Source organism: Rhagoletis pomonella, unplaced genomic scaffold, assembly GCF_013731165.1.
Source record: "Rhagoletis pomonella isolate Grant_MI unplaced genomic scaffold, Rhpom_1.0 Rhpom_scaffold_00005, whole genome shotgun sequence".
NCBI lineage: Eukaryota > Metazoa > Arthropoda > Insecta > Diptera > Tephritidae > Rhagoletis > Rhagoletis pomonella.
This window is the reverse complement of record NW_023458559.1, coordinates 68593754-68620909: the sequence shown is the minus strand read 5'-3', so window position 1 is coordinate 68620909 and position 27156 is coordinate 68593754. Positions and strand designations below refer to the sequence as shown.

The window sequence follows — 27156 nt, the reverse complement described above, 5'->3', positions numbered from 1 at the left end:
CTTAAGTATCCATACATGATTACACTGTTTTTCCAGGGGTAGTCTTCAAACTTTTTTAGGTATGCTTCGCACTAGGGTTGGCTTTTTTAGTACACTTTAAAGACTAGTTAAAGCTAGGGATTGGGTCAAACGACCTACATATGTCGTAACTGTGATTCGGTCGAGGAGACTCCTCTACACATGCTTCGTGAGTGCGAGGCGGTTACAAGGAGATGGGTGAGGCATCTGGGCCAACTCTGGCCAAGTGTTGAACTCACACAATCGCTGAAGATCTCTTTAAATTTCTGGCATCTCTAGGGCTGGACGGGGTAATGAATGGTTGAAAGCACAATAGATCTGTTGGTCGCAGATTCGTGCATCAGTTTAAAGAAAATCCTTAGCCCTGTTAGCAGCTCTGCGCAGGATGCCCAGCCCGGCGAAAAACATATATCATATATCAGATATTTGCCTAAATTTTTTCATCTTCACCAATTTCCTCTTGTGTGGCACAACTAATTTCGTTTCATTGACTTTCGCGCAACTAGCTTTTCCAATTTAGATTGAATGCTTTCAAATGTGTAGTCTGTAATTGTTACTTGTCAGTTTATGTGGATTGTTTTGACACCCTTTTGTGCCATGCCACAGTACACGATGGTGGTTCTCTTTCTGTTGTTGGTTGTTGCGCTTACACTTCTATACATATTTGTGCATTCCTACATACTTACTTATTAACTACCAAACCATTGTTCGCTTCAGTAGGTTTGTGCTAGATTTCTTGCAATTGTCTACTCATTTACCTTTATACATATGTATGTATGTATGTTGGGCATTTTTCAATTATTTACATTTCCACTTCTTTGGTTCACAAGATATTGTCACCTTTGTGCTATAAATATTAAATGAATTTACTTGAGTTAGCGGCCCTAATTGACATGAAACTATTTATAAACCTTTGACATACTTATTAGTTGTCATATCCGTACATATGTACATATACTTTAGCTTCTTAAGTGTGAATGAATTTAGTAAACACTTAACACAAAAAAAAAAGTAATTGCCACGTTCACATAAGTATTAAGGACAATAGAAAGAGCTCGGTGTCAACATAATCTAAAAATAACTCGTATTTATTAAGAACTTCAGCTCTCTTTCCTATATGTGATTGAAACTTTAACAAAATCTTGGTGGTCTTGCCTCCAAATCAAATTTGACAAGGGAAATAATTGTTCCACAGCACATCGTTTTGGTGCATGTCCGTAATGATCAAATAAACTAGTTAACAAATCACTTGCAACTTGGCCAACAGCCCTAGGCATACTTGCCTTATGGGAATCTTTAGTTGGCAATTCTCCCAGCCTCTGTTGTCGGAGAGACATGTTTATTCAGTAGTAATTTGTTATACAAGCATACATGTCATATAAATATACATATATAGGTGCAGGTGTACATAACTTGTACCTACAAATCTACTTAGATTTTTAAATAGACTTAAAAATAAACCCTATGTATAAGAGATGCATGCGGGACGTACTATGAGCATTAGATCGGATCGGTTCCCCAACCCTGATAGCCTAAAATACTATCAGCTCTCCTAATAAACGTTAACTGCGCCTTGGCAGACGAATTGCCAATGATAAGGGGTTGGTCTGTGGATGAATTAATTTTTTTTTGTCTTATAATTCGTTTCCACGAAAAGCTTAACTGCAGCTAAAAGTACAGGTAGGTTTAGGTTAGCTTGACTGCCATTTGATCCCACCAGCACACTTAGGCCCTAATATTTCGGGCCCGTTGTGACACCACGCGGTTCGTTAGAAACCTCCTACTCAAACCAACGTGTGGAGTCTGCGAAACCCAACAGTTGGCTTATGTATATGCTTTATGCTATAACGGTTAGACTCTCGAATAATTCTGAGCCCATGAACATTCGTCTTCTTCTACAGAGTGCGGATCATTCGTTCATCGTTATAAGGGTCCCCTAACCTCACCGCGTACCTGAATGAAGTTGGCTAAAAAATCTTTGTCTGGAAGGGTTCCAAACGGAATGTGAAAAAAAAGGTTCCATTTCTGTCATTGTCGCTTAAGGCACAGACATAATCTTCTAGATTTACCGCAGGGAATTTCCTAAGTTAAAAAAAAAAACACTTGTGAATAAATTCGTTCGAGCGTTGCCGTCGTCGCAGCTGTGTTACGTTGTAATCGTCCGACCTCACAGCTCCAATAAACACAGGTGATTTTACACTTTTTTTTCAGAGTAATATATGTTTATATACTCGTACAATAGAATAGACAAACGCTCGTCTAAGTACGATATGTTGTATTTTTATTCATACTTTTGTATGTACATTAGGGCGGGTCGAAAAACGCAAAATGTTTGATACGAAAATTGTATAGGTCTTAAAAGGTGCTATTTTATTAATACCTTATTATAAAAAGGAAATCCTGGTTCTCTGCGGCAATATCTTCAGTCTGCGGAATGAGCTCGAAATTGAAAGTTAGAGTGGGAATACCAATTTTTAAAATTTTTCCAACGACTTTTGTAGATCAAATCCGGAACTTATTTCCTATAAGAAAATCATAAAAAAATAAATTGGCCAAATTAGAAGTAGGAAACATCAATACTTTAATCAGTTAATAAATTAAATAGGAATTATAGATTAATTCATGAAAATATTGATGTTACTTACTTTTAATTTGCCCAATTTATTTTTTATGACTTTATTATGGGAAATAAGTTCCAGATTTTATCTACACAAGCCGTTGTAAAAATTTGAAAAATTGGTATTCCCACTCTTATTAAACATTTTTCCACAGACTGAAGATATTGTCGCAGAGAAGCAGGATTTATTTTCTAGAATAAGGGATTAAAATAGCACCTTTTAAGACCGTTAGAAATTCTCGTATCAAATATTTTGTGTTATTCGATCCACCCTAATGTACATACCTATGCACGTATATTTGCATTTACATGCACTCTGAATGATGCTGCATTTGTATTTTATCTTCCCATCTGCAAATACCTATCTTTTTCTTCTTCATTTGAAAAAAAAGTGACGATCAAATTGCATGTGACATGCAACTTTATAAACATATACATATATGCAACTTTTGAGTGCAGATGCACCATGCGGCCATTGCTACTAGCCATTTGTCTGAAAAGCTGCTTCGCTTGAAAAATCTTCTTGTGATTTTTTCTCGCTTTTACGATTATTGCTATTTATTTCTTTTATTTAAGCAATATTGAAAATTCTTTTATTTTAAAATTTTTCTTGTTTTATCGCTTTGCATTTGTATTGGATTATTTTCTTTCTACTCGGCAATTATGTAGTTTTTGTTTATATAACCTCGAACTCATCACGTCTTCGGCTGCCTAAGTATCTTTGCAACTCCGCCATTCGTTTTTTGTTTCCACTCTGCTAATCTAATTTTATTTTGCATCTTTACTTTGTAGCCGCAGTTGCTTCCATTTGCTCATAATTACAATAATTGCATTTGTTGCCTGCGTATCGCCATCAACGCCATTGTGTGGTGTTTCTTTTGTTTTTGTTTGCAACTTTTTCTTCTCTCTGCGCCGCTTACTATTTACTGCAGTTAAATTACTTTTGCCTAACTGCGCTTTTTTATTATGCGCAAATTTCAAACGGTCCCACTAATTGCCTTCAACAAACGACCGCAATCGCAACGCCGCGGCCATGGCGGCGACTCTCTGTGGTGGCTCACCACTTCAGATTGCATTAGAAAAGATTTATGCCGCTGAGACTGGCTGATTAAGATGCACATTACAAAACTATCAACGTACATATGTATGAGTATGTATATTTGTATGTATGTATATATTTAAATGGATTTATCTGTTTAAAAATATCTGTTTATTTGATTTCGTATGCTTTCAATTAATTGACGGTCAGCGTTTTTTGTGTAGCTTTTTGAGTTCAATTTCAAGCATTAAGGGAAATTTTTCAGAGATGTAATTAGTAAAGATAAATTTAAAAGCATTCACAGATGGATTCAATTTCTCAAGTTCACTTCCATTCGTTTTCGGGAAAGTATAGTTCATAGATTCGGAATAGTGGGGCTTGAGATCTTTTTTCCGATATCCTTCTTCTTCTTATTTGGCTCTACAACCGTTTGTTGTTTGAGACCAATACCAAAAAACTTCGCCGATTGCCACTGTCCTTTGCCAGGTTGCGCCGGTTGTACATCCGTAGTGCAGACATATTCTTCTGCACTTGGTCCTTCATTGGTGGTCGTGGGCGCCCTTTCCAAGTTGAAGGATCGTTTCACTGAAGCCTCGTCATTCATTCGTAAAACATGTCCTGGCCAGCTTGAATCGTTATATTTTTATGCGCTTAAAAATGTCTGCGTTGTTAAAAAGTTCGTACAGTTCGTCATTCCATCTTATTCGATACTATTTGCCCACGCGAATAGGGCCATATGTCTTGCGTAGAAAGACAGCCAAAGTCTTAACATCTTTTGTTCGACAACGTCATTGTTTCTGCGTCATGTAAAAGGACTGACGTGACGAGAGATTTGTAGAGCGTAATTTCTTCTTTTCGATTGCCTTACGAGCCCAAATCAGGTGCAGGAGTGGAGTAAAGGGACAGCGTTAGAACGGTGCAGGCCAGTCTGTAACACATTCATCAATATCTACCTTCCCGAACTCCGTTTGCTTTGGATTTTTTGCCTGTGATCACTTCGACGATTTTATCATTAGCATCCCTCGACATCGACACCAAAAGTTGGTGATTCAAGGTGGAGCCTAAATCCACGTAACCTAACACAGATTGCTCTTCACCTTCTGTGTCCGAAGCCATTTTGAAGCTATCTCAGGTTAGTGTTAGTGAGAGGTTCCCTTGAAGCGTTGCCTGCTTCCTTAGTAATGGATACGTCAGATGGCGCTAGAGTATCGTCGATGGGTACACTCGTGTCGTCCGGGTTCGCTGCCTTCCCCTCGTTACCTTTTTTCTCTTGTCCCTCAGGATATCCCCAAGGTCAGCTGCCCCTTCAGCCTGGATATTGGCTTTTTGTAAAGCGATGTCGACCGTCCGTCTACGACGCCTTTGATGTATACCGGCGTCCCTTGACAGAGGTGCCGGATCATGGCTCTTGATCAAGATGCCAAACCAGGAAGGATATCCAGTTGTCTGGCGTGAGGTTTTCATCAGAGTATCCTCTGTTCACAACGACTAGGACTTCGAAAACGACCATAGCTTCCTCGTTAAAAGTTCTAACTACCCAGTAAACAGGGCCAGAGTAGTTAGACAACCTGTGTTTCTTACGACGACGAGACGATACCCTCCGTTTACTCCAACAGTTATCGTTGATCCTCAGGAACTGGAGTTTCTTCGATATTCTTGAGGATCATGGAGTCAGCTCTACAAACGCGCTGCGCTCGCACGGAAAGGTGAACATCACAGTTTCTTCTTTTCGAACCGCTCAGGCGAGTGTCAGGGCGTGCATATCCCTCAGTTGCAAACTGACTAACAGCCCTTTTGTCACCCGTTAAGGATCTGTGGTGAGTAATGCCCCTTCAGGGTTAGGGCCGACTCTCCACGCTTTGGGCGACTTTTGGTATCTTCCTTCGAGGGAATTGACCCCCGATGTCCGCGACGTGGAGGGTGGACAAGAAAGATCAGTAGACAAATAGATATCGCCTCAAACTCCAGTATTTTTCTACCCCCTGGTCGTTTTCGTATGCTGACAGTGCACGCAGCTGTTGTTGCACTTGCTACGTTTAAAGCAGGGTTCTCATTGTCGAGTACAGTTTTGTTGGCACTGCCACACTTGTCTTGTCTGTCGGCGGCATTTTTACCCATGCAGGGACCTGATGCTATATTTTCATCATCACTGTCTCGATGGCTGCGTACTAAGCAGAAGCCCTTTTTCAAGTGAATATAAATGAAAGGGAATCAACGGTCCACTGGGTTATTCCCAGGTGCGGGCAGGTATCCGACTGACGCCGTTAGAACACAGCTGGAAAGCCCCCTGATTGGAAACCATTTAATAGGCACGGTGAGGCATAGCATCTTGGATTAAGGAGAGATGATAGATTCGTCACCCTTAAGATGTAAGTAGACACCCAGTGTTCGGTGGAAATAGGGTCACCTCTTGTCGGATGCGATTCTACAACGCGCACTATGGTCTTGATGTGGAATAGGCTAGGCAGGCACGCAGTACGTCTGTGTGTTGAGATAAGTTTCGATTACATTCTTCATGTTGCTTCACTTCTAGAGCCTTCATAGGTAAGTATAATATTTTCATTCGGGTTCGTCGTGTTGAACGCGTTTCGATGTCTATGGTGACTATTAGACACTGTCTTCGAGCCAACCAGTAGCTCTAATTGCATTTTGAGACAGTCGTTTGGCGATGTTCACGTCGTGGATGGCAGACATGTCTTTACTAAATTTGACCCAATTCGAATTAAACACTTCTATTAAAGTATTTACTACTGCCAATAAAAGTACAAACTACTAAAATATTGGCAAATTTGCGTTGATTTTTCGTTGAATTCAAGCAAAACTCGTAATAAAAGAAATGAAACGAAAATATCTAACATTTCACTCAACTACATTTCTCAAATTACAGGGCAACTGCGACGTTCATTTTCCAACGACTAAGCACAATTTGTGATGGTAGCCAAATAAAAGAAAATTGTGAAAAGTCACCAAAAATAAATTTCCTATGTTGAGCCGTTTCAGGTGCAAGAGTGTTGTGTGTATAAGTATAAGTATGTATAAGGTACTTTCACCGGCACGCTGACAGTTGTTGAAGTGCTCATTGTAAGGTACAGACACTCGTATGTATCTATGTCTTTTGTACAGACCAATTGTGCCTTAAAATTGCTATTGATTTTATCATTTGCCGAAAATTTTTTTGGAGGAACAGTGACTTATGATCGAAGCTATTAATTTGCTATAGAAAGGAAAGTTGGCTGATGTCGTGATTCAGTTGCTTTTGGGTGTGTCGAAAAATCCCGTGAAATGGTTGCATTTGTATTGAAAATGCCGACGCTATTTTATCCATACATTTGTTTATTTATTTATTTACGGAATTACCGTTGCAATTAAAATTTAAGTGAAGCCAGTTTTTCGATGGCTTAAGTCTTGACTAAATGCGAGCTAGCTTGCATATGTATGTACGTAGAAGTTCTACGCTTTTATATTGCTAGAGTGAAAACTCTAGACTTCCCTTAAAAACAAAAACTTATTCACTGTTCCAAATATTTGGCATTGATTCTAAGCCCATAATCTTCTTAAACAACCAGTTAATTTTTTTTCTTGCTTTCATTTGCCAAAGCTAATTAAAATTTCAACACAATTTTAAAGCCACCAATATTAGTTCGATACTATTTTTAGCTTAAAAAGAAAGGCATAAAATAGTATTAGTACGAGTAAACAAAAGCTAGCAACTGCAAGAAAAGAATTAACGATTAAAATTCGATCTGCCCATTCTCCAACTCATAGAAACTGGCACAAAAATGGGCTGTTGCCAATAACGTAGATTATTGCTTTTGTTTTTCCTTCTCGCTTTCGACTTACTTAATATTTACCTACAGTTTTGGACTTTCGAAAATCGAGGGCAATCAAAAAATAGGCACAGCTGTATATACAGTGGCGGTCATAAATGGAAGAATGGGGTTTCTTTTTTTTTGTTATTTACAATATTTTTCAAGCTAAAATTTGTTTGACATTTTTTAAGAAATATATGGTTCATGCTTTAAAAAAAAACTAAAAAACATTCAAACTTTATACAGAATTTAGAAAAATTCCACAAATTTTTATTTAAATTTCTTTTAACTAGAATTTTTAGAAAATTTTCGGGTATGCAGTTAATAGGCTTATAAAATTTTTAGTAAAGTAAGTGCAAGTTTTGAGCGGCTAAAAAATCGCATTGATTTTTGATATTTTTTTTTTGCTGACGGCTTTTGCTGTTCTTTTTCAGTTTTAGTCTTTGTTAAAGCATGAACCGTATTTTTATAAAAAAATATCAAAAAATTTCTTGTTTGAAAAACATTGTAAATATTAAAAATGAAACACCATTCATCCATTTTTGACCGCCACTGTACACACAGAGTACAGTCGAAATTGTTTACTATCTACATAAGTTTTCATAAGTTGTATGTTTACGAAAGTTTGTTTGATTGCACTCGTTCAGAAAACATGCGACCTATCACAAAAGCTTGAATAAAAATGACTAACGTGTGAACAGTGACGACTGCGAAAATTCGGACACGGATTATTATTTTTTATTAAATTTACTCTTGCACATACATACATATCGTCGCCCGCAGAAACAGGAATGTGTAAAAATTAAAATTTTGGAAAATCAAGTTTTCTTTTTTTTTACGAGTCTTAACTCTACATTAAAGCAATTGAAATTGGAAAATATGTGGTTTCTATGTACGCATGGTATTCTGGGTTTTGGTAGAACATGGAACATCCAAAGGTTAATTAAGTCAACCCAATAACTCAAAACTGATATATTTGCACATTCATACTTCTGGCATAAGGGTGACGAAATGCAAATTTCTGGTCCACCTATGATTTATATTAAAAAGTATAAAAAATGCCGAAGTTATCTTCTGTATCTTGCATCACCACGTGTTTATGAGAAATAAGAATGGTATATCTATTTATATATTTATATATATATATATATTTATATATATATGTATATTTAGGAGATAGTGAAGAAGCCGACGATGTGGTGTGAAAGGCATTTCACTGGCTGAGTAATTGGTGAACTGCGGTTCTTTGAAGTCCCCTATTCGAATGAAGACAATTATAGAGTCATTCTTTGCAGGAACTGTCAGGCATATCAGTGATCTCATGAATAAGGCTCATGAGAAAATACTCACCAGACAAATAAAGGGAGAGCTACGAGCTCTGATAGAACTGATCTCGGGACACAGTCTATGTGGCGAACATATAGCCACCGTAGCTATCATCGATGTCCAACTGTGTACATCTTGCTTTGACCTTCACCAGACTGAGATGGCGCATTTTGCGTCAGATGTATTGAGAATGGACGAGTTATATTCTGTTCCTTAGACAAACTACTAAGATAAACCAAAGAGTCGGGCAAGTTTCTTGGAAGTAATAATTCCCCATGACCACCTGTGCTTGCTCCCCATACTTTTTAAGACGGGAAACTATGCATGAATGCTTAAAAAATGAATCTGGGGGTTTCAGTCTACCAAAATTCCATTCAATTCCGTTTCAAGCGACTTTTTGTGAGAATCTGGAGTTTCAACTCAAAAGATGTACTTTGAATATATACAGCTGTGGCACGTAATGTGATATTTCCTTAATCTGATGTACTGAATTATGGAACCAATATCAGTATTTGTATCAACGGATGCTCTCAATCTTATTTCATGGCTATTTCCTACTGTTCCTCATAAGAACTCGCTTTATGAAAAGAAAAACAAGCGAGTAAAGTCGCTCGATTAGACAGTACACCAATTATATTGTATTTGCATAAATTGACAGGCACTTTAAAGTCAAAAAAATCGTCGAACATACTTCGTATGGAAGAAAATTATTGACATCGTCAGCAAAAAAAAAAATGTCAACTATAAACGGCAAATCCAAGCTGCTTTAAACTTGCACTTTACTAAAATTGAATGGGCTACAAAACTGCATACCCAACAGCTTTCTAAGAAATCTAAGAAAAGCCTGAAATTTTAACGAAAGTTTGTTCATTTTTTTAAATATTGCACAAACACTGGAACTTGGTTTTACACGGTTTTTGTTTAAGCATAAAGCATTATTTTATAAAAAATAATTAAAATTAAAAAAAAAGATTAAATAAATAGGCAAATTTTGTCAATATGTGAGTGTCGTATAGTTATGATAAGCACTATTTGTGTACATACATACTTACATACTATGGACAATTTTTAATCTCAAGGATTCATGCGTTTTTCTATTGAAATAAGGTTGAATTGACGTTGCCAGGCTAGAAGCTACCAGGACCACGCTAAAAAAGGCAAAGCATTGCTTGCAATGAATTCTGTGGAAATCAAGGAGACGCTAGATCATCTTTTTTCTTACAGATGTTCAGCTATAAGGAGCTTGAAGATCCTACAAAAAACATTTCCATTAATACTCTTTTGCAGAATCTCTCTTAAGAGGCTCCAAGGCCAGTTTTTAAATGTTGTATAAGATTTATATGGTACAAAACCGGCAATTAGTAGCTACTTGTACCCTTAAGCCTAGTACAATCATGCCTCTGTACGAATACTTTTCTCCACTACTGTTGCATGCCATGAGATCGCTAGAGAATCCACACGTGACAAATTACTTTTTTCTTTTATCAGCAAAGTATAATGCACATTCTAAACGTGCCGTTATGTGGCACAAGTCAATATCCAGAAAAATACTTATGTACTAAATATTATCGTACATACAACTGATCTACATACACATGTTTGTAAACCTATTGAAAGTCCGCAGATTAACTTACATAGGCACATATCCAAATATGCATTTCTCAGGTATTTTTATGTCATTGTTTGTCACATATTCATTGCATGTATGTATGTATATAGGTTTAAATAATTGACCAGCTCAGTTAGTCGGCGTTTGTATTTAGGTGACCCATATCTGAAGTTTTTGCTTTGTAAATACTTAAATACTATGTACATACTTACATATGTATGTAGAATGCACTCACGTAACAGTAGCGCCGCTCCAATTCAAAGCCATTTAGGTCAACTTAAAGTCATTGCAGTTGTAAACCTATGTACATATTTATGTGTGCCTATACAACTATTGTTCATGATACGAGTATCTATGCCCACCAATCTATTTAAATATTGACATAAAAAAATACGTATGTATGTAGGCGTACATGTGTAAAGTTAAGGTTGCATTGTAAATACATATGTACGTAGCTACTCCACATTGTGCGCGCTTTTCTTTATATGTCTCGCATTTAAAGACACTTAATGTACATATGTATGCCTTGACATTGTTAAACTTGATTAGCCATTGAAAAAGTTGTAGTTGGGTTAGGTTGTTGAAAATTTGGAGATATTTCCATAAGAGATAAGTTCGGTGGTATATGAACGCTCGAAAGTAAGAAATGAACAAACATATTTGGAAATTAAAAAGCTTGATCAACGATTTTGGATATTCAAAATGGCTTGGCATAAATTCTTACATCTTTGAGAAGTGCACAGCCATTAAATCAGAATGTTAATGTAAACTTTTTTTTTGGAGGGGGAAATGAACAAGAAATGAATCCAGAGAAGGTTCACTTCGATATATAAAAATTTTAGTTAAAAAAGTTTCTTATTGTCTTGATGTCTTGACCATTCTAGTATACAAAACAAATTACATTTCGCTGGTACATTTTTGAAAGTATTTAAATTTTATTTATTTTTTTTGAATAAAAGCAAACCGATGGGTTATGTTCAATACGCAATTTTTACGAAAGCTAATTTCTGATGTTAGAACCCCTCTGGGATTTAACTGTCATCACTGATGTTACTTCAAACCCTGCAATTCAATAACAAATTCTTCTAACAAGCGATATATCAGGTAAACATTATCGTCATCGATGACAGTTAAGTCTTGCAGATGTTCAATTAGATTGAATTTGATTTGAATATATACATAAATTTAACATTTAAACAGGTAGCAATGCTCTTCACAATATTTTTTTAAATATTTGTTAAAAAAAGTTATTGAATTTAATTTGGCTTTTAAAAAGTGGCAACCCTTAAAAAATATTTTTCAAATAAAGCCTTCTTAGACATATTTTGTTTGACTTTGTAAGTTTTTTGAAGTTTTGTTTAAATTTATTCACTACTCGGTACCAAAGAAGAAGCTTTCGTTAACCCCATTGTAATACTTCATTCAACTGTTTAATAAAATTAAATTTAAATTTTCAAATAGGTGGCAGTCTTTTAAAATTTTGTTTTGCACTAAAACTTTTTTAAATCTCATTCGTTTGACATCCATAGTGTAAAATTTTGTTGAACTTTCAAAAATAATTCACTTCTTAAGTAGGTGGCAACGCTCTTCGAAAAATATGCTATATGTTAATCCAGGTCATAGGATATCTCTATGCTAAATTTTATTCAAAGAAGGAACAATAAACATACTCACCCATACACACTAACAAAGCTTCATATTTATGAAGCTTTCATTTAACTTATCAATTAAATAGGTTTTAAATTCCTAAGCTGGTGGCAACCATTGTCAAAAATATTTTAAAAATAGAAACAGCTTTTTTGAAACCTCTCTCGTTTGATAGCCATATTACAATAATTTATTGTACCTGTTAGTTGAATTGTTTTAGAATTGTTTAGAATCCAAACAGGTGGCAACCCCAATTAAAAATTTTTGGGAAATAAAGCTTTTTTGAACCTCTCTCGTTTTATACCAATATTAAAATATTTCGGTTAACTTGTTATTTTAACTGAATTCAACTTTTTAATAGGTGGCAACCCTTTGAAATAATAGTTTTTTCAAACCTCGCTCGATTGATACCAATATTGAAATATTTCGTTTAACTTTTTAATAAAATTGATTTAGAATTTTCAAAGACGTAGCAGCCTTCTTAAAAAAAATATTTTCGAAATAAATCCTTTTTATTTTTTTTATTTAATTTAACTTTCAACTAATCTTTTTTAAGACTTAAACAGGTGACAACCTACTTAACAATGTTTTCGAAATAAACCTTTTAGGAAGCCCTTTTGTTTGACACCCACATTGTTGTAATATTTGATTTGATTTAATAATTGCTGGATTTTAACTTCTTTAAAAGGTGGTAGCTATCTTAAAAAAATATCCTATATGTTATTGAATGTTAATTTCAATGAAATCCGTTCAGCCGTTCTAGCGTGAAAGATCAACAAACAAACTCACTCACAAACTTTCACATTTGTAATGCCGAATTTCCACTAGGCATTGAAATGAAAAAAACTATGTGCCATTTAAAGAATGAAATGTGGAAACAGATATGACTATTTATATGAAAGTAATGGCACAGGTATTTCTTAATGCCCAACATTGTCAATAAAAATTTTGTCATTTAATGCCTAGTGGAAACTCAGCATAATAGTAGTAGAATTTTTGAAAATTTTTGCAAATTTTTCCAAAAGTTCAACAGTTTTTTTTAGATATGTTCCGTTTCCCACTCACTTATTTACTTTATTTTTTTGGCATACACATATAAAACAAAAAATTCTAAATTTTCTTAAATTTGTAATTTTTCCAGTCTGTGTGTAGAAAATCGGCAAAATCAACGCAGCAGCTTAAATATACATACATAGTTGAAGTTGAAAACGCGTAAACTGCGCGCGCGACAAAACATAAAACAAACAAACAGCAAACGAGAATGGCACCAATGCCCAGCATGAAAGGCGTCAAGCCCAATACAAACTTCCTCTATGCCGAGGCTGATTCACCGGGCGATACAAGTCCAACGCCCTCAACGCCGCCCTCCAGCACAGGTGAGTCAAAAGAATGCCACTAATCTAAAGTGCCGAAATTTTGCATCTTTTTTTTTTTTAAATATTACTTGCTCTTTCAGCAGATGCCGCCAAATCACAATGTTCCTCACTCTCGGACGGTGAATCATATGAGGGCTATGGCGAAAACGAAGTGCGCGGCCTGCACCATCATCAACGCACTGCATCTGGTGCATCGGCCGGCTTGTTACGCAACGATGTTGCCAACAATAATGGCAGCAGCAGCAGTACGGTCGCCGGTGGCAGTAGCGTTGGCGGTGTGGAATTAGAGCTGGCGCCACATGACAACGCTACTACGACGCCAAACAAGTGAGTTGCTAAAATTTAGATTTGTGCGACAAAAAAATTCCTTTTTATGCTATAATAATTTATTGCTTTGTCATTTTTAGCGATGACGAGTTGAGCATCATTCCACGCGACAATTGGGCACGCATGAGTCTACGTCGCACCACCACCTCATCTAGGTGAGTAGCTATAGAGCATATGTACATATTGTATTGTATGTAGTGCAAAAATGTCAGCTATTTCCATTTCTACCAACGTCTAATATATTTGGAAGTTCATTCCACTACTACTCAGTCTTGTCATTGCGGTAATAATTTAGCTTCCAAGTTAATTGTTTGCCGATTGTTTAGTTGACGGTTTACTAGTTGATTTATATGGTAATGGTGACCACGCGGGCAGCAGTCATTCACTCACTCATTAACCAACACGAGTTATTGAGTCTATAAATGTCAAAGTGACAGTACGCCATTTTTGTAAGTTCATTACAATAAACATACGGACTTGTGTGTAAAAAAGTTGCCGCTTAACTTTTGCGTCTCCAGTTAATTTTCGCTGAAATTTGACGTAATATTTAACGACAAGTTTGCCTTAAATGTGCCTCTATATAAATCTAGATAAGCGCATACATACATATGTAGGTAAATCGCTGTTGACTTTGCGTATAGCTGTATGTACATTAAGGTGGCCCAATAATGCAAGTGAAAAAAGAAAAGTCCTTTTTTATTTTGAAATCAAGAAACATTCAGAGGTCGCTCATAGTTTTCTATGGAAAAAAAAAACAAATTTACATAGAAATGGTATGATATTCTTGAAAATAAAAATTTTTAGTTCGTAAAACTGTTTTTCTCTTTAAGAGACTTCCAATAATAAAGCCCAATTGTTTATTTTACCACTTCTTATTATATTAAAAATTTAGACAATACTAAAAAATAGTTAAATAAACAAAAATTATTTTTTCCCCATATAAAGCGGCTGCCTTTACACTGGTCGATTTCCGTCGACTGGAAAATCGACTGAGAAATCGACTAGCCAGTGAATTTACATTTTATGGTTGAATTGCCATTTACACGGGTCGATTTTGGTGAACTACAGAAATCTACTAGAAAATCGACCCTTGTAAAGGCAGCTTGAAATACATTGAAAATTTTGAGCGCTTTGAGCGACATCAAAATATTTTTGATTTAAAAAAAGGGTATATGTTTTCGGTATAGAACATTCCTAGGGGGTGAAAGCATTCAAATTCAGACTTTGCTTTGTTTTTGACCATGTACATACACACATACATTAGACCGTACCAAAAATAATGTTCGCCGTACAATTTTTACTCGTAAAATATTTTTCCAAGACAATTTGGAAAGTTTGCCGAACTTAGGAGTTGCCTTTTTACATTTTTCCCCTTCGGCATTTAGAGTCGGATCTCAAAGTGTCTCGAGGAGACAATTGTTTTTGTGTCAATGTTCATTGAACTCAAGTTCCACGTTCGAGTATATATCCACTAGATACTCATCACCCTGACAAACCACCTTAATGTCACTAAATCACTTTTTCAGAGGAAGTATTTCGATTATTTCAGTAGAACTATGCTGGGTAAAATATTTTCTTTCGAATTTGCCTTCAAAAAATACTTTGGAATATGGTACAGCCTAAGGTATGTACATATGAACATTAGGGTGGCCCTTAAAAAAAAATCAAGTAAACGATTTTTTTTTCGGTCTCACCCCCTCAATCGGTAATACCACGGTCACAGATAACACATATAAATTTTGGTCCCGTAGGAGTCGGTTTAAGCGTGTCGCAAAGGGGTCTCTATGGACTCCAAAAATTCAAAATATTATTTATACCCAAAATCGATACCACTAAAGTCGAGGATATCACATATAAATTTTGGTCCCTATTGGAGTCGGTTAAGACGTCTTCATACCCTAATGTACATGCATATACATATGTAACTATCGCTTACCCACTTTAGTACCTTCATATGTCAGTGTCGTTTTCCCCAATATGACGATCACCTTCGTACTTACGCATGTACATATCGCACACCGTCTTCAAAAGAGTCACAACCCAAAATAATACGTTCGTCAGAAAATGCGAGAAACTATTTCGTAGCACATGCTAATCATATGGGCAAGGGCGACTTTAGCTTAGGTTTTTTTTAAACAAATTATAACAAAAATATGCTTCAGCTTTTGCGAAAAGGTAAATAAAAGCTTTGTGTACATTTTTAGCGTATAATTACAAAAATGACAAATTTTGAGTTGCGACTCTTTTGAAGACGGTGTCCGATATGTGTGTAAATACATATGCACATACAAATGTGCAGTCAGTTTCTCATCTGTCTATCTACCTCTTTGTTTTCGCTCATTTGTTATAAAATAAGTACATATGTATGTACATTTGCGTATAAATAAGTCTGAATTTTACAAAGAACTGGTTTTTGTTTGCATGTCAACTGAACTTAAGCTATACCTACATATAATAAAAACAAAACTTGTATGGTGCTCACTTTTTGTTTATATTTACTAGTTTCTTACTAATTTGTTGTCAAAAGAGTACACTTTTATGACGCCTAAGAGCAATAAGAGCAGCTAACCATTTCACTCAAACTGTTAATTCCTAAAATTGTGCTCGACGAGCATTGAGACTTTCGTGTTCTCTTTGTTGTGCTCTTAATATTTAAGTACGCTCTTTATACCATAAACGGGTAGAGAATTGACCGCCTTTGAATTATTTTCGATTGCGAAAGATCAAGTTTCCGTTCATCCGACATATGTAAATATTATGAAAAACTAGTTTGAATCCTTATGGTCTTTTTCTTCGTCTGCTCTTACTCTTTATATGCTGAAATTATAATAAAGCTCCTATAGTTTATCACTATTTTTTTCTGATAACCGACTTCCACACGAAAAATGTTGTGCATCTTCTGTAGATTTCATGTAGGCTTTACGTGATTTCCTGCCAACGGCTTTAACCACGGTGCCCGCATTTGGCACAACGGATTAATTTTTGCATTAATCACTGCCCTGAACTGCAAGCAATTCAGTACCAATTGGCAGTATGTGGTGGACACACTTACCACCTTGGTAGGGCCGAGGCCTACCTAAACCTCTGACGATCTGTGGATCACGACATCCGGTTGCAATGCAACTCCACATTGAACCATTGCTGGTTCTACCCGCATTTAGGTATTAAACCACAGCCACCACGATACTCCCCAAAGGGGCCGTACCCATGAACAGACCGGAGTAATGCTCGCCGGCGAGATTTGCTGGACTGGCTCAACTCACCCTGACCCACTTAACTGACTCAGCTCACACTAGAACGACTTACACGACTACTTCACTCCTCATTCATACTCCGTCTTGCTCGTCTCACAAGTCTAATCGCCTCGCTCGTGGGCACCCTCCACATCCAGGAGCGGTGACACCACTTGCTCAACTTTCGACCGATCGAGTTGCTCGACACACATTCACCATCTTGCTCCGTCTTGCTCATCTCACACGTCCTATTCGCCTCGCTCGTGGGCACCCTCCACATCCAGGAGCGGTGACACGGCTCAGCTTTCGCAACGGATCGAATTGCTCAACTTGCGAACAACTTTTTCACCATTTCCAGCGGTTTCCACCACACTTTTGCTCCAATTACAACTGTTTTCTCCATTATCTCCATTTTCACCATTTTCTCCATTTTCTAGTCGTGTAAGCCATGCCAGTGTTTGCCTTGCCTGCCTTGCAAGCCTTATTTGTGTCACCAGTTTTGCTCGTCTCGCCGACGAAAACACTCCGGGGGCATCTGTTCCCCGTGGCACCATTTTTAAAGTCTTTGGTATGACTCTCGAAAGCCGTAGACTTCTTCCAGTTGAACCTCCACCGACTCAGGACTGGTAGCCTTTAACTGGGGTAGACGGGGTTGTCAAGCCCGTACCCTGGAAATACCAAAGCCCCCTGTCTTCCCTCCTGTTTTCTCAAACCGGGCTTGGGACCGTCTAAGGCACAGTTGCATCTTCTGTAGAATAGAATAGGAACATAGCTACCTAGAAGATCGCTAGATTTTTTTCCGGTGTTTCTTTGTCCTCAAAACAAAAATGGCACTCCGTCGCCGCCCCGTACGGTGGATGTAAGAACGCAGATAATTGTCACCTTAGGTACCTTGTTAGCGACCTGATGTAGGTTCACTTCAAAAGATATAAGTCCCTTCTTGCAAAATGATACCGCTTCCCATCACTTACTGCGTTTTGAGTTTATGTACTCGGTAATTGCCAGTCTCAAAGAAGACCAACCAAAACCGCAAAATGGTTTCGGTCTAACGAGGTGAGACGATGTGACTTCACTCGCCAGTTCGTCTGCGATCTGGTGTCCATCGATGTCCTATCGACCTGGTACCTATCACAGTCTTAGCGTGTTTCCATCTGCCAAGATTTGAAGATATTTCAAAAGCTCCTAGACGAGCGAGGAGGTGATCATCCTATTGGGAAGTGCCCTGATCCTCTCTAAACAGATAACTATAATCGCGCCTTTCAAATCCTTTTCAAAACTTATTGTGACACAGGTGGAGTTTGCCAGTATCTCCTGCCGCCTGAAATACTATAGGTCCTCTGGTCATTGGCGGGCCTATAAACTAACGAACGAGTTCTATGATCCGTCTTTAATCCGTCTGTGTAGCAATGAGAATATGTATTTGTAATCAAAGTTAGGCGATCTATTTGTCAAGCCTCCCAGGTTGGAATTTTTACCCGTGGACTTGGGCGAGTCTAAGATATTGACCAAAAAGTGTCAACTTTCACACAGAATGCGTTTAGAGCATAATTCTAAAAATGCGGATTTTCGGCCCGCACTATTTTATACTTGACGAAATGGCTCGCCGGTAAAAGATTTGGTCGAATGAAGAGCTCTTCGCTGAAACAAATGTCAATTTAGGATCTTCAGAAAATCTGTTATTTGAAAGGGAAACCAATGGGAAAATACTAGGCTAAATGGATCGAGATAAAGGCCAATATGTATGTTGAGAAATTAAAATTTTTTAAAGTTTTTTTTTACATTGACTTATCGCACTGACCTCGTAATCCAATTTGAAAAATAATGGAGGATTACTAAAGTAATAATTCTCCAGCATTCCTGACATTTTTAAAAAATTTGTATTTTTTATATTTGTCTTTAGAACATTAAAATCAAAATATTTAAAACTGTATGCATTTCTAATTGAACTGCACTCCTTTCTCTCAAATTAAATTAGTTACATATATTAATTAATTTTCTTATTTTGTATTTATTACAGCAATCCTGACAGTCTAACGAATCGTCGTTGGGGTTCTATGAGACAGTAAGCAAAATTTTACAAAGCAAACCAATTTTTATTACAATACGTACATACATACATAATATTATTTAAGGATTTACTAAAAAAATGTAACGAGCACGTGTAAATAGTTCGCCTAAAAAAATAACTTGAATTCATTTGCTATATTTATAATTTTTTTCTAATTTGCTTCACTAATTTTGCATAGACACGGATGAAAATTGGTTGCGGTCATTTTTTGCTTCAGTAAATAAAAAATATATATTTTTTTTGCACTTTGAAATATTTTACGCTATATGTACATATGGTGCACATACATATGTATGCATGTGTAGAGATATTTTACTTAACATATTTTATACCATGTTTTTTTTATTATTTTACGCTAATAGTTTGTGGCTAAGTACGTATGTATGTATAAAATTGCACGTGAATATTCTTAGCTCATCAAATCAATGTGCGAAACTGCATAGAAGCCCTTCCAAAGTTTTGCCTAGTTATCCAAATATAAAATAAGTAGCTCTATTTTATTTACGATATTTACATAGATATGTATATAAAATTATTAGTTATGTACATATGTGAGTGTGTATGTACAGTGACGGGCAAAACTGTAACATGGTTTAACACTTTTTGTTTCAACCACCGCTATATTTCCAAGTTCTAACGACTTTCATCCTTTTGTTGAATATTCTTGTTGGTACATCCCTACTCCCTCTCTCATAATGATTTGAAGTCAATACAACAACAATAAAAAAACCAGCAGACAAAAATGTAAATTAAGGCAGATGTTACAGTTTTGCACTCACTCTCAGTTTTGCATTTGACAGTTATCTTTTACTTAGTTGGAAGTCAGATGACTTTTTTCTATATTGTATTTTATTGAAGAAGTGATCACCAGTAAATAACATAGTTAATCAGGAACCATAAATGTAAATAATAGATTTACTGCGGAAAGGCGGAACCGCACGAAAAGTGGCAAAAAATTTTGGAATTTGCTACTTAAAAATGTTAAGACTTAGAAAAAATATAGCCTAAAGTGTTCCCAAGGACAAAGGAAGTCTGTTAAAAAATATTACGGTACGATATCTTGTGAACTTAGAAGCAAGTAGCGATGCAGCCACTATTACAGAAGCGCTTAAGGTATTAAACTTTAATGCAAATCAATAGACAGCGAGGCGAAGAATTGCCAAATTGAGCTCAAAGGCATCATAAATAAGAAAAAAGCCAATTTGATCATAATACATGTGCGAGTGTAGCAGCATTTCGCTGCATCGCACGAAAACCGAACTGTTGCCTATTGGGATATGTTAGGCCGTTCAGAATGCAATAAAAAACATATTTTTAAATTTCGATTGAAGGTTATTTGGTCTGACAAGACTAAATTAATCGCTTTCAATCAGATGGCCGGGCATGGTATTGGATCAAAGACCCAAATTAAGCCTAAGCGCATCATGCACTGCAAACTGTGAATCACAGTGGTAGGATCTTAATTGTTTGGGGTTGTATTTCAAAAATTTTATTGGTCCGTTAGTACGCATTATGCGTAAGGAACAGTATCTGTTCATATTTCAACAAAATTTGCAAGATGTAGTCGAAAAATGAGAGTTTCTGCTGAAAAATCACGCAAAACACACTGCACATATTCGCAAAGACTGGATACAAAAGCAAAAATTTGCTAATTTGAAATGACCTCCACAAACCGCGGACATGAACCTCATCGAGAATTTGCGAAATCAACTAAAAGCACAGCTTAATAAGTATCAAAGTCCGTAAAATCGAGTACATGAGCTGTGAAAGCGAACTAAGGATATACCTCCAGAATTTTTACAAAGATACAAATAAGGTATGCCAAATCACATCCAGGAACTGAAACAGGCAAAAGAGTACTGAACATTGTGTTAGTAGTTCTTTTTTTTCGTGAAAATTGTTAAAAAGCTCTTAAAAATATATGAGTACAAAAATGTAAATTAAGGCAGATGTTACAGTTTTGTCTGCTGGTTTTTTTATTGTTGTTGTATTGACTTCAAATCATTATGAGAGAGGGAGTAGGGCTGTACCAACAAGAATATACAGCAAATGTATGAAAGTCGTTAGAACTTGGAAATATAGCGGTGGCTGAAACAAAAAGTGTTAAACCATGTTACAGTTTTGCTCGTCACTGTAAGTATTAACCTTTTCACCATCTTCATTTAAAATTAAAATTTTTTCTTTGGGTAATTGTATTTACAACAAACACTCTCACCCCTTTGCCATTTCAATTAAAGCAAAAATTTGTGCTCGTATAAAAATGTCAAAGTGATTTCTTAATTCCTCCGCTTCTTCCTTTAATCTCGTCCATAACATTACATAAGTATATCAGTTAGATAATTTCTGCTTGGCGATGTTGGTCATGGTGTAATTTCCGGCTAAAATTAATAGCCACTATATTGGCTAAGAAGTATCATTGCGCAATCGATGTGAAGTAGTAAACAGTGTAAATATGTTTGAATGTACATATGTATGTATGTATGCCAGTGCTACCCAGCCAGCAGAGAAACGTAAATTTTGCCGACAGTGCAGTCTAGTACAATCTTCTATATCCGGAAATGAATAGAAAACCACTACAGTTATCATTCATTTTCCTATCCGGTAAACGTTCGAAAAAGATGATGTTATTTGAAAGCAATAGTTGCATTTTATTTGTTCAAGCTAAACATTTCAAAGCATGCATGCGTAGTCGGCAGTGGCTGAGCGTGCCGCTATTTGTTAGCTTCCAGAAGGTGCCGGGTTCGAATTCCGCCAGGCGCCTCCTTGTTTTATTTTAATTTTTGAACCATGAAAAAGTATCTGTGAAGTGCAGAAGGAAAGCGTATTGAACGAAAAATTCAACCAGAAGGTGCCGGGCTCGAATTCGGTCAGGCGCTTCCTTAATTTTATTTTATTTTTCCGAACCATGAAAAAGTATCTGTGAAGTGCAGAATGAAATCGTATTGAACGAAAATTCAACTAGAAGGTGCCGGGTTCGAATTCCGTCAGGCGCTTCCTTAATTTTATTTTATTTTTCCGAATCATTAAAAAGTATCTATGAAGTGCAGAAGGAAAGCGTATTGAACGAAAAATTCAATCAGACAAATTTCAGTAAAAAAGCCAAAAAAAGTTTCCGTTTCACAAACAAATTTCAATAATTGTCTGTACATACATACGTTTCTGCCGCACACTTTAGTGGGAAAACGGATCGTCAAAGTATCCGAAAATCAAATCGGTAAACGGACAAAAATCCGCACTTCATCCACTTTTTTTCCTTTTTCGCGTCGATTTTCGGATTTCTTGCTGGCTGGGTATGTAGTTATTGGCAGCGTACAAGGCAAGGTAGTAGCAGCAGGGCTGGAGTTTTGATTTTTTTCTTTTCGTTTGAAGCGCAAATAGCCAGTGAGTAAATGTGCTACATATTGAGCTCACGTCTCGTATGCCAATGTTTTAAGCCAGATTAATGGCCTACGATTAGCAGTCGCGGTCATTGAAGCGTTAGTCTGCTGGCTTAGTGTACATATGTATATATTTATGTACAATACATATATTTATTTTTATCTATCGAAAGTGATATGGTTTTTTTTTTAATTGCTCACGACAAATCAAATTATTTTATTTATATTGCTAATGTAGATGATGTCACAATCGAAATGTTTCTATTAAATTTGGTTTATAAGTTGACTTCAGAGTAAATCACTAAAATAAGTCATAAAATATGTAGCATTTTCAAGATAATTTATGAAAGTATAAAAATGTTATGATAGCTGCGTTGGATATATCAGGATTTTGAATTACGTATGTATGTACATATGTACGTTTACCTTGAAAAGCTTCGAACAAAAAATCGCATTACTGATACATACTTATTAAGGGTATATGTATGTATATAAGAAAAGCTGAAGTTAATATAAACCGAGTTTTCCTTCTTATAAACGAAGAACTAGATCTGAACCACTTTTCAGTAGGAACATTTGTTGGGATCCCTTTTACTAAAACGGTCTACTGATTTCCAAGAAAGGGATTCCGGGTCTGAAAAATTCAAAGTTTCTGGGTAAAACAGGTCATCTTGTTTCCTTTTGCGTAATAGTACAATGATGAAACTGAGAGAAATAGTTGAGTATGCAGAGTACGATTACCTCATCTTATCCAAAGGCCTATGGAAATCTAAAAGTTTTAGTGGTGACAAGTAGTGAGCGTTGCATCTGTCACAATATCGACAGAGCTGAGTTCTAGTTTGATCATGTGGCTTCATAGCCTACAATCTTATTTAAAAATCTTTGTTATTTTCCTAAAGCTTACCTTTATAAGATCTCCGCCCCACCGCACAGTGGAAGAGTCCATATATGTAAAATATGGCAAAGATACAAATTGTGCTCCGATTTTCACTGTAATTTGTTATCCGTGGAACTTTTTCGTGGGAATGAAGAAATCTGAATAAACACATAGATTGCCACGACTACTACACGGTTAAAAATTTCGGTTTTAATTTTAAACTTTTTGGACTACATATATGACCAAACTAAATTCAGTTTCAAATACAAACCTTCCAAGTTTAAAAAAAAGAGAGCACATATGTTGGGTTTAGAATTTAAACAATTCGGTTTAAATTTTAAACCGAAACATTTTCATAATTAAGAATAAAAAAAAAAAAACAATCTTAAATTTCATGCTCCGTCTGGTTGGGATTGAACCCGGACAGCCTTGGTAGCAACCAATTGTATCAAGCATCTTTGCACACTCAGCTACAGCCACTCATGTAAATGTGCTTTCATGTGTTGAGTTTGAATCAACACCACATTTCGCTGTGCAAACATATTCTATTTCGGTTTAGATTTTAAACCAAATTTTCTACATATGAAACCTAGAAACTAGAATTAAAACATTTTGGTTTGATTTTTAAACCACGAAGTTTTTGGGCTAAAATTTAAACCAGAATATATTAAAAATTGCGTAAAACTATTGACTGGTTTAAAAAGTAGACTATAAAAGTTTAAAAAAGGCAGTAGTCCCAGCGCGGTTTAAAAATTAAACCTAAATTATTGACCGTGTGATTACACCGCTCAATCTTGAACTATTTACCTTACTATCCAGGTGCCCCTGCGCCGCCGCATATTGTGGCTGGATCCCCACGGACCACATTTCTATTATTACTCAAGCAGTGTCAGGATTTGTGCTTTTTTGATTACTACATACAAATCTATGTATGTATGTACATTAGGGTGGTCCAAAAATGCATGTAAAAAAGTAAAGTCGGAATTTTTATGCTCTCGTCTCATAAGATTGTTCTATACCGAAAAAATACATACATACGTCTCTTTTTATATTTTAAAATCAAAAAATATTTAGAGGTCGCTCAAAGTTTTCCATGTATTTAATATGGGGAAATAAAGTAATGTAAAAAAAATATTTTTTTAAAAACAAGCTTTTATTTAACATGTTTAATCAAAGGAATAAAATAAAGTAGTGAAACAAAAGATTTTTTAGCAAGAAAATTTTGTCAAAACTGCACTAAAATGAATAAAATAAAATAAGTTAAGGTCTCGTTAAAGTTACTAAAAGCCATTTAGTGAAAGGAGTTATTCAAACTCTAATGAAAATTACTAACAATTTGTACTAATTTACTTCGTTTTTAAAAAAGCTTGTCGCGCGAATAGCAAACCGGCATTTAAATATCTGCATACATACATATAAATACATACATACCTAACCAATTATGTATGTACGCTGAATTCGAATAAATAGGGGTATACTTTTTTTCCGATATAGAAAAATCCTTGGGGGTGAGAGCATTAAAATTCCGACTTTACTTATTTTGGACCACCCTAACGTAAATTGTAATAAAGAAGCAGAATTTCTGGTAAACTTTGTTGAAGAATCCACCGTATATTTATTTAAAAATATCTCGATAAGTTCTCTAAACGCTCACTACAATAAAATAAAATTTTATTTACAAGAAATTTAAGAAAATGAGTATTACTTGCACAATGAGGTTAAGCGTTTATTTCTTTATGTTTTTCATGATTGCCGAAGAACTATCCCGCAGCGAACGACTCATCGGAATTTAGAACAAAACCATTAAAAGTTGCATAGCGAATTTTATGCCACTCCTCTTCTTCATTGCTACATGACAAAAAAGATCGAAGGCTGCTAAGCAACAGCAGGCAAACAACAGCAGAAGATGCAGAACTACCCAAGTCGTGGTTAGGCCAAATTGACCCTTTTGTTTCTTTAAAGCATTATTTGTTTCGTTGCCAGCTTTCATTTTGCTTGGCTATAATTTTGCCGTAGCACAAAACCGGTTACAGCGATTGAGAAATAAAATTTTTATACAGTTTGCGAGGAGTCAAGGAGAATTGAAGGTTTGGAAAAAATATCAGTAAGTGCGCGTAGGCAAGAAAAAGAGAAGCTGAATGAAGATCTCGGCTCACGTTGCCAAAGCCAACAAAGCGAAGGTTTTGTTCAAGTGTAAAGTTGTATCGGAATCGAGCGAGAAAGGTATGCTCTAACTACTCCCCTCCACGATAAGTAAACTTCGAGCCACATAAAAAAGAATCAGTTAACAACGGACCTTTTCCCGCAGGCCGTCGCCACGCTTCGTTGGTTGGCATTCGTCACGCTGCGCATTGGTTGCAGCGACATGCAACTGGTGTTGGTGGTGCGGGTGAGGGTGAGGATGGGGCTGACGCCGACAACGAATGCGCATGAGCTGAGTTCAACAAGCTGTTGCATGCAGTTGATTGTCAATGCAATTTGTCGTTCGTGTTGTTGTTGCTGCTGCTATGTTGTTGCATAGTTTATTATTATTTCACCTTTCTTTTGCTTTGCTTTGCTTCGTGCATTTACCACCACAATTTTTCTGGCTTTGAGTTGCCACAAACCACAACTCAACTCCAGCAACGTCATCACAGGCAGCGCGTCATGGCTTAGGAATGCGAATATGTGCGCATGCGCTATTGAAACCCGTCGCGGCTAGCTGCTTATTGGCTGCATGGCCGGCTTAGCGATGGCACGAAAGTGTCACGGGCTGCATGGAAAAAGGGGAAATTGCGGCTTGGTTTACTGCGCGGTTGAATTTCAAGCGGCGCTGCTGGCAAGTTTATGTTGGCCTAAACATTATGTTGGCTTCTTTCTGCGGTGACGCATTTTTATGCCGCAATTTTAATGATGATTTTTTTTTTAATATTTCCCTCTTTATTGTACAAAATTTGTGCTGTTAAGTGAATTAAAAGAAAATATTTTAATTGCTTTGCTGATACATATTTTTTTTACCCACTAGCTTAGTAGACACGAAGTTCTGAAAATAATTATTTGAAAACTCATTGCATTGTCTCAAATATTTCACGTTTAATAGTATCCAAGCCTTTGAAAATTGTTGCAAATTAGTCAAAGCGCGCAACAGGTTAATGAGCTTCGAGTAGTGAACTTGAAATTGAGTGCTTAAAAAGCTTCACACAATGAAATTACAATTGTGCGATTTAACTACATAAATAGCTAATTGTGCTTCGTACATGTGAACTTGTGAAACGGCAAAGACGCACGGTTGCTAGTTAAGTGAGCAGACTTCAAATGCATACCATTTGCTAGAACTGTTTTCAGCTTCTAACAAATTTCCAACACTAATTATAAATTGAATTTTTTTCTTTTAGTTAAATATTAGTGAACTTGTGGAACATCTAAAACCATCCCAGCTGCAGCGCAAAGGTTAACGAACTTTGAATGCACGCTAATTGATGGTGTTGTTACAACAACAACTCATCATTAACTCACCATTAAATAGTTACAAGCTAGTTGTTTGAATGGCAAATGAATGAGAATTTAATGATGAGTAATGATTTTGTCCAAAGACATCAACCCGCGTTGTTGCTTAAAGCGTAAAAACGCTATAATTTTGTAATTTGACTGAGTGTTACATACTTATTTGGTTTTAACTGCTTGCCAGCTTCGTGCTCAAACCTCAGCAAGCTTGGTTTATCACCTAGAATAGGTGGCATGCTGCTACTATGAATTTAAGCTGCTGAGAACTAAAAATTATATTAGTTAAGTATTATGTTGCTGATTTATGTATTATTAAGAATTTGAAAAACGAATATTTCAGGAATTTAGAT

At 36.2% G+C, this 27156-nt stretch overlaps 1 protein-coding gene across 8 annotated transcripts in view; it reads left to right on the top strand.

Moving 5' to 3' along the window:
* LOC118739457 (putative uncharacterized protein DDB_G0286901) overlaps positions 1-27156 on the top strand; it is a 180078-nt gene that overhangs the window by 27906 nt on the left and 125016 nt on the right. For 4 of the 8 annotated variants that reach the window (XM_036470793.1, XM_036470792.1, XM_036470796.1 and 1 more), the window contains 4 exons: positions 13207-13441; positions 13522-13768; positions 13849-13923; positions 19019-19063. In XM_036470793.1, coding sequence (XP_036326686.1) covers positions 13327-13441; positions 13522-13768; positions 13849-13923; positions 19019-19063 — 482 coding nt within the window. In that variant the 5' untranslated portion in view covers positions 13207-13326. The remainder of the gene's footprint in view (positions 1-13206; positions 13442-13521; positions 13769-13848; positions 13924-19018; positions 19064-27156) is intronic. The other 4 variants (XM_036470799.1, XM_036470800.1, XM_036470798.1 and 1 more) reach the window with 2 other exon arrangements.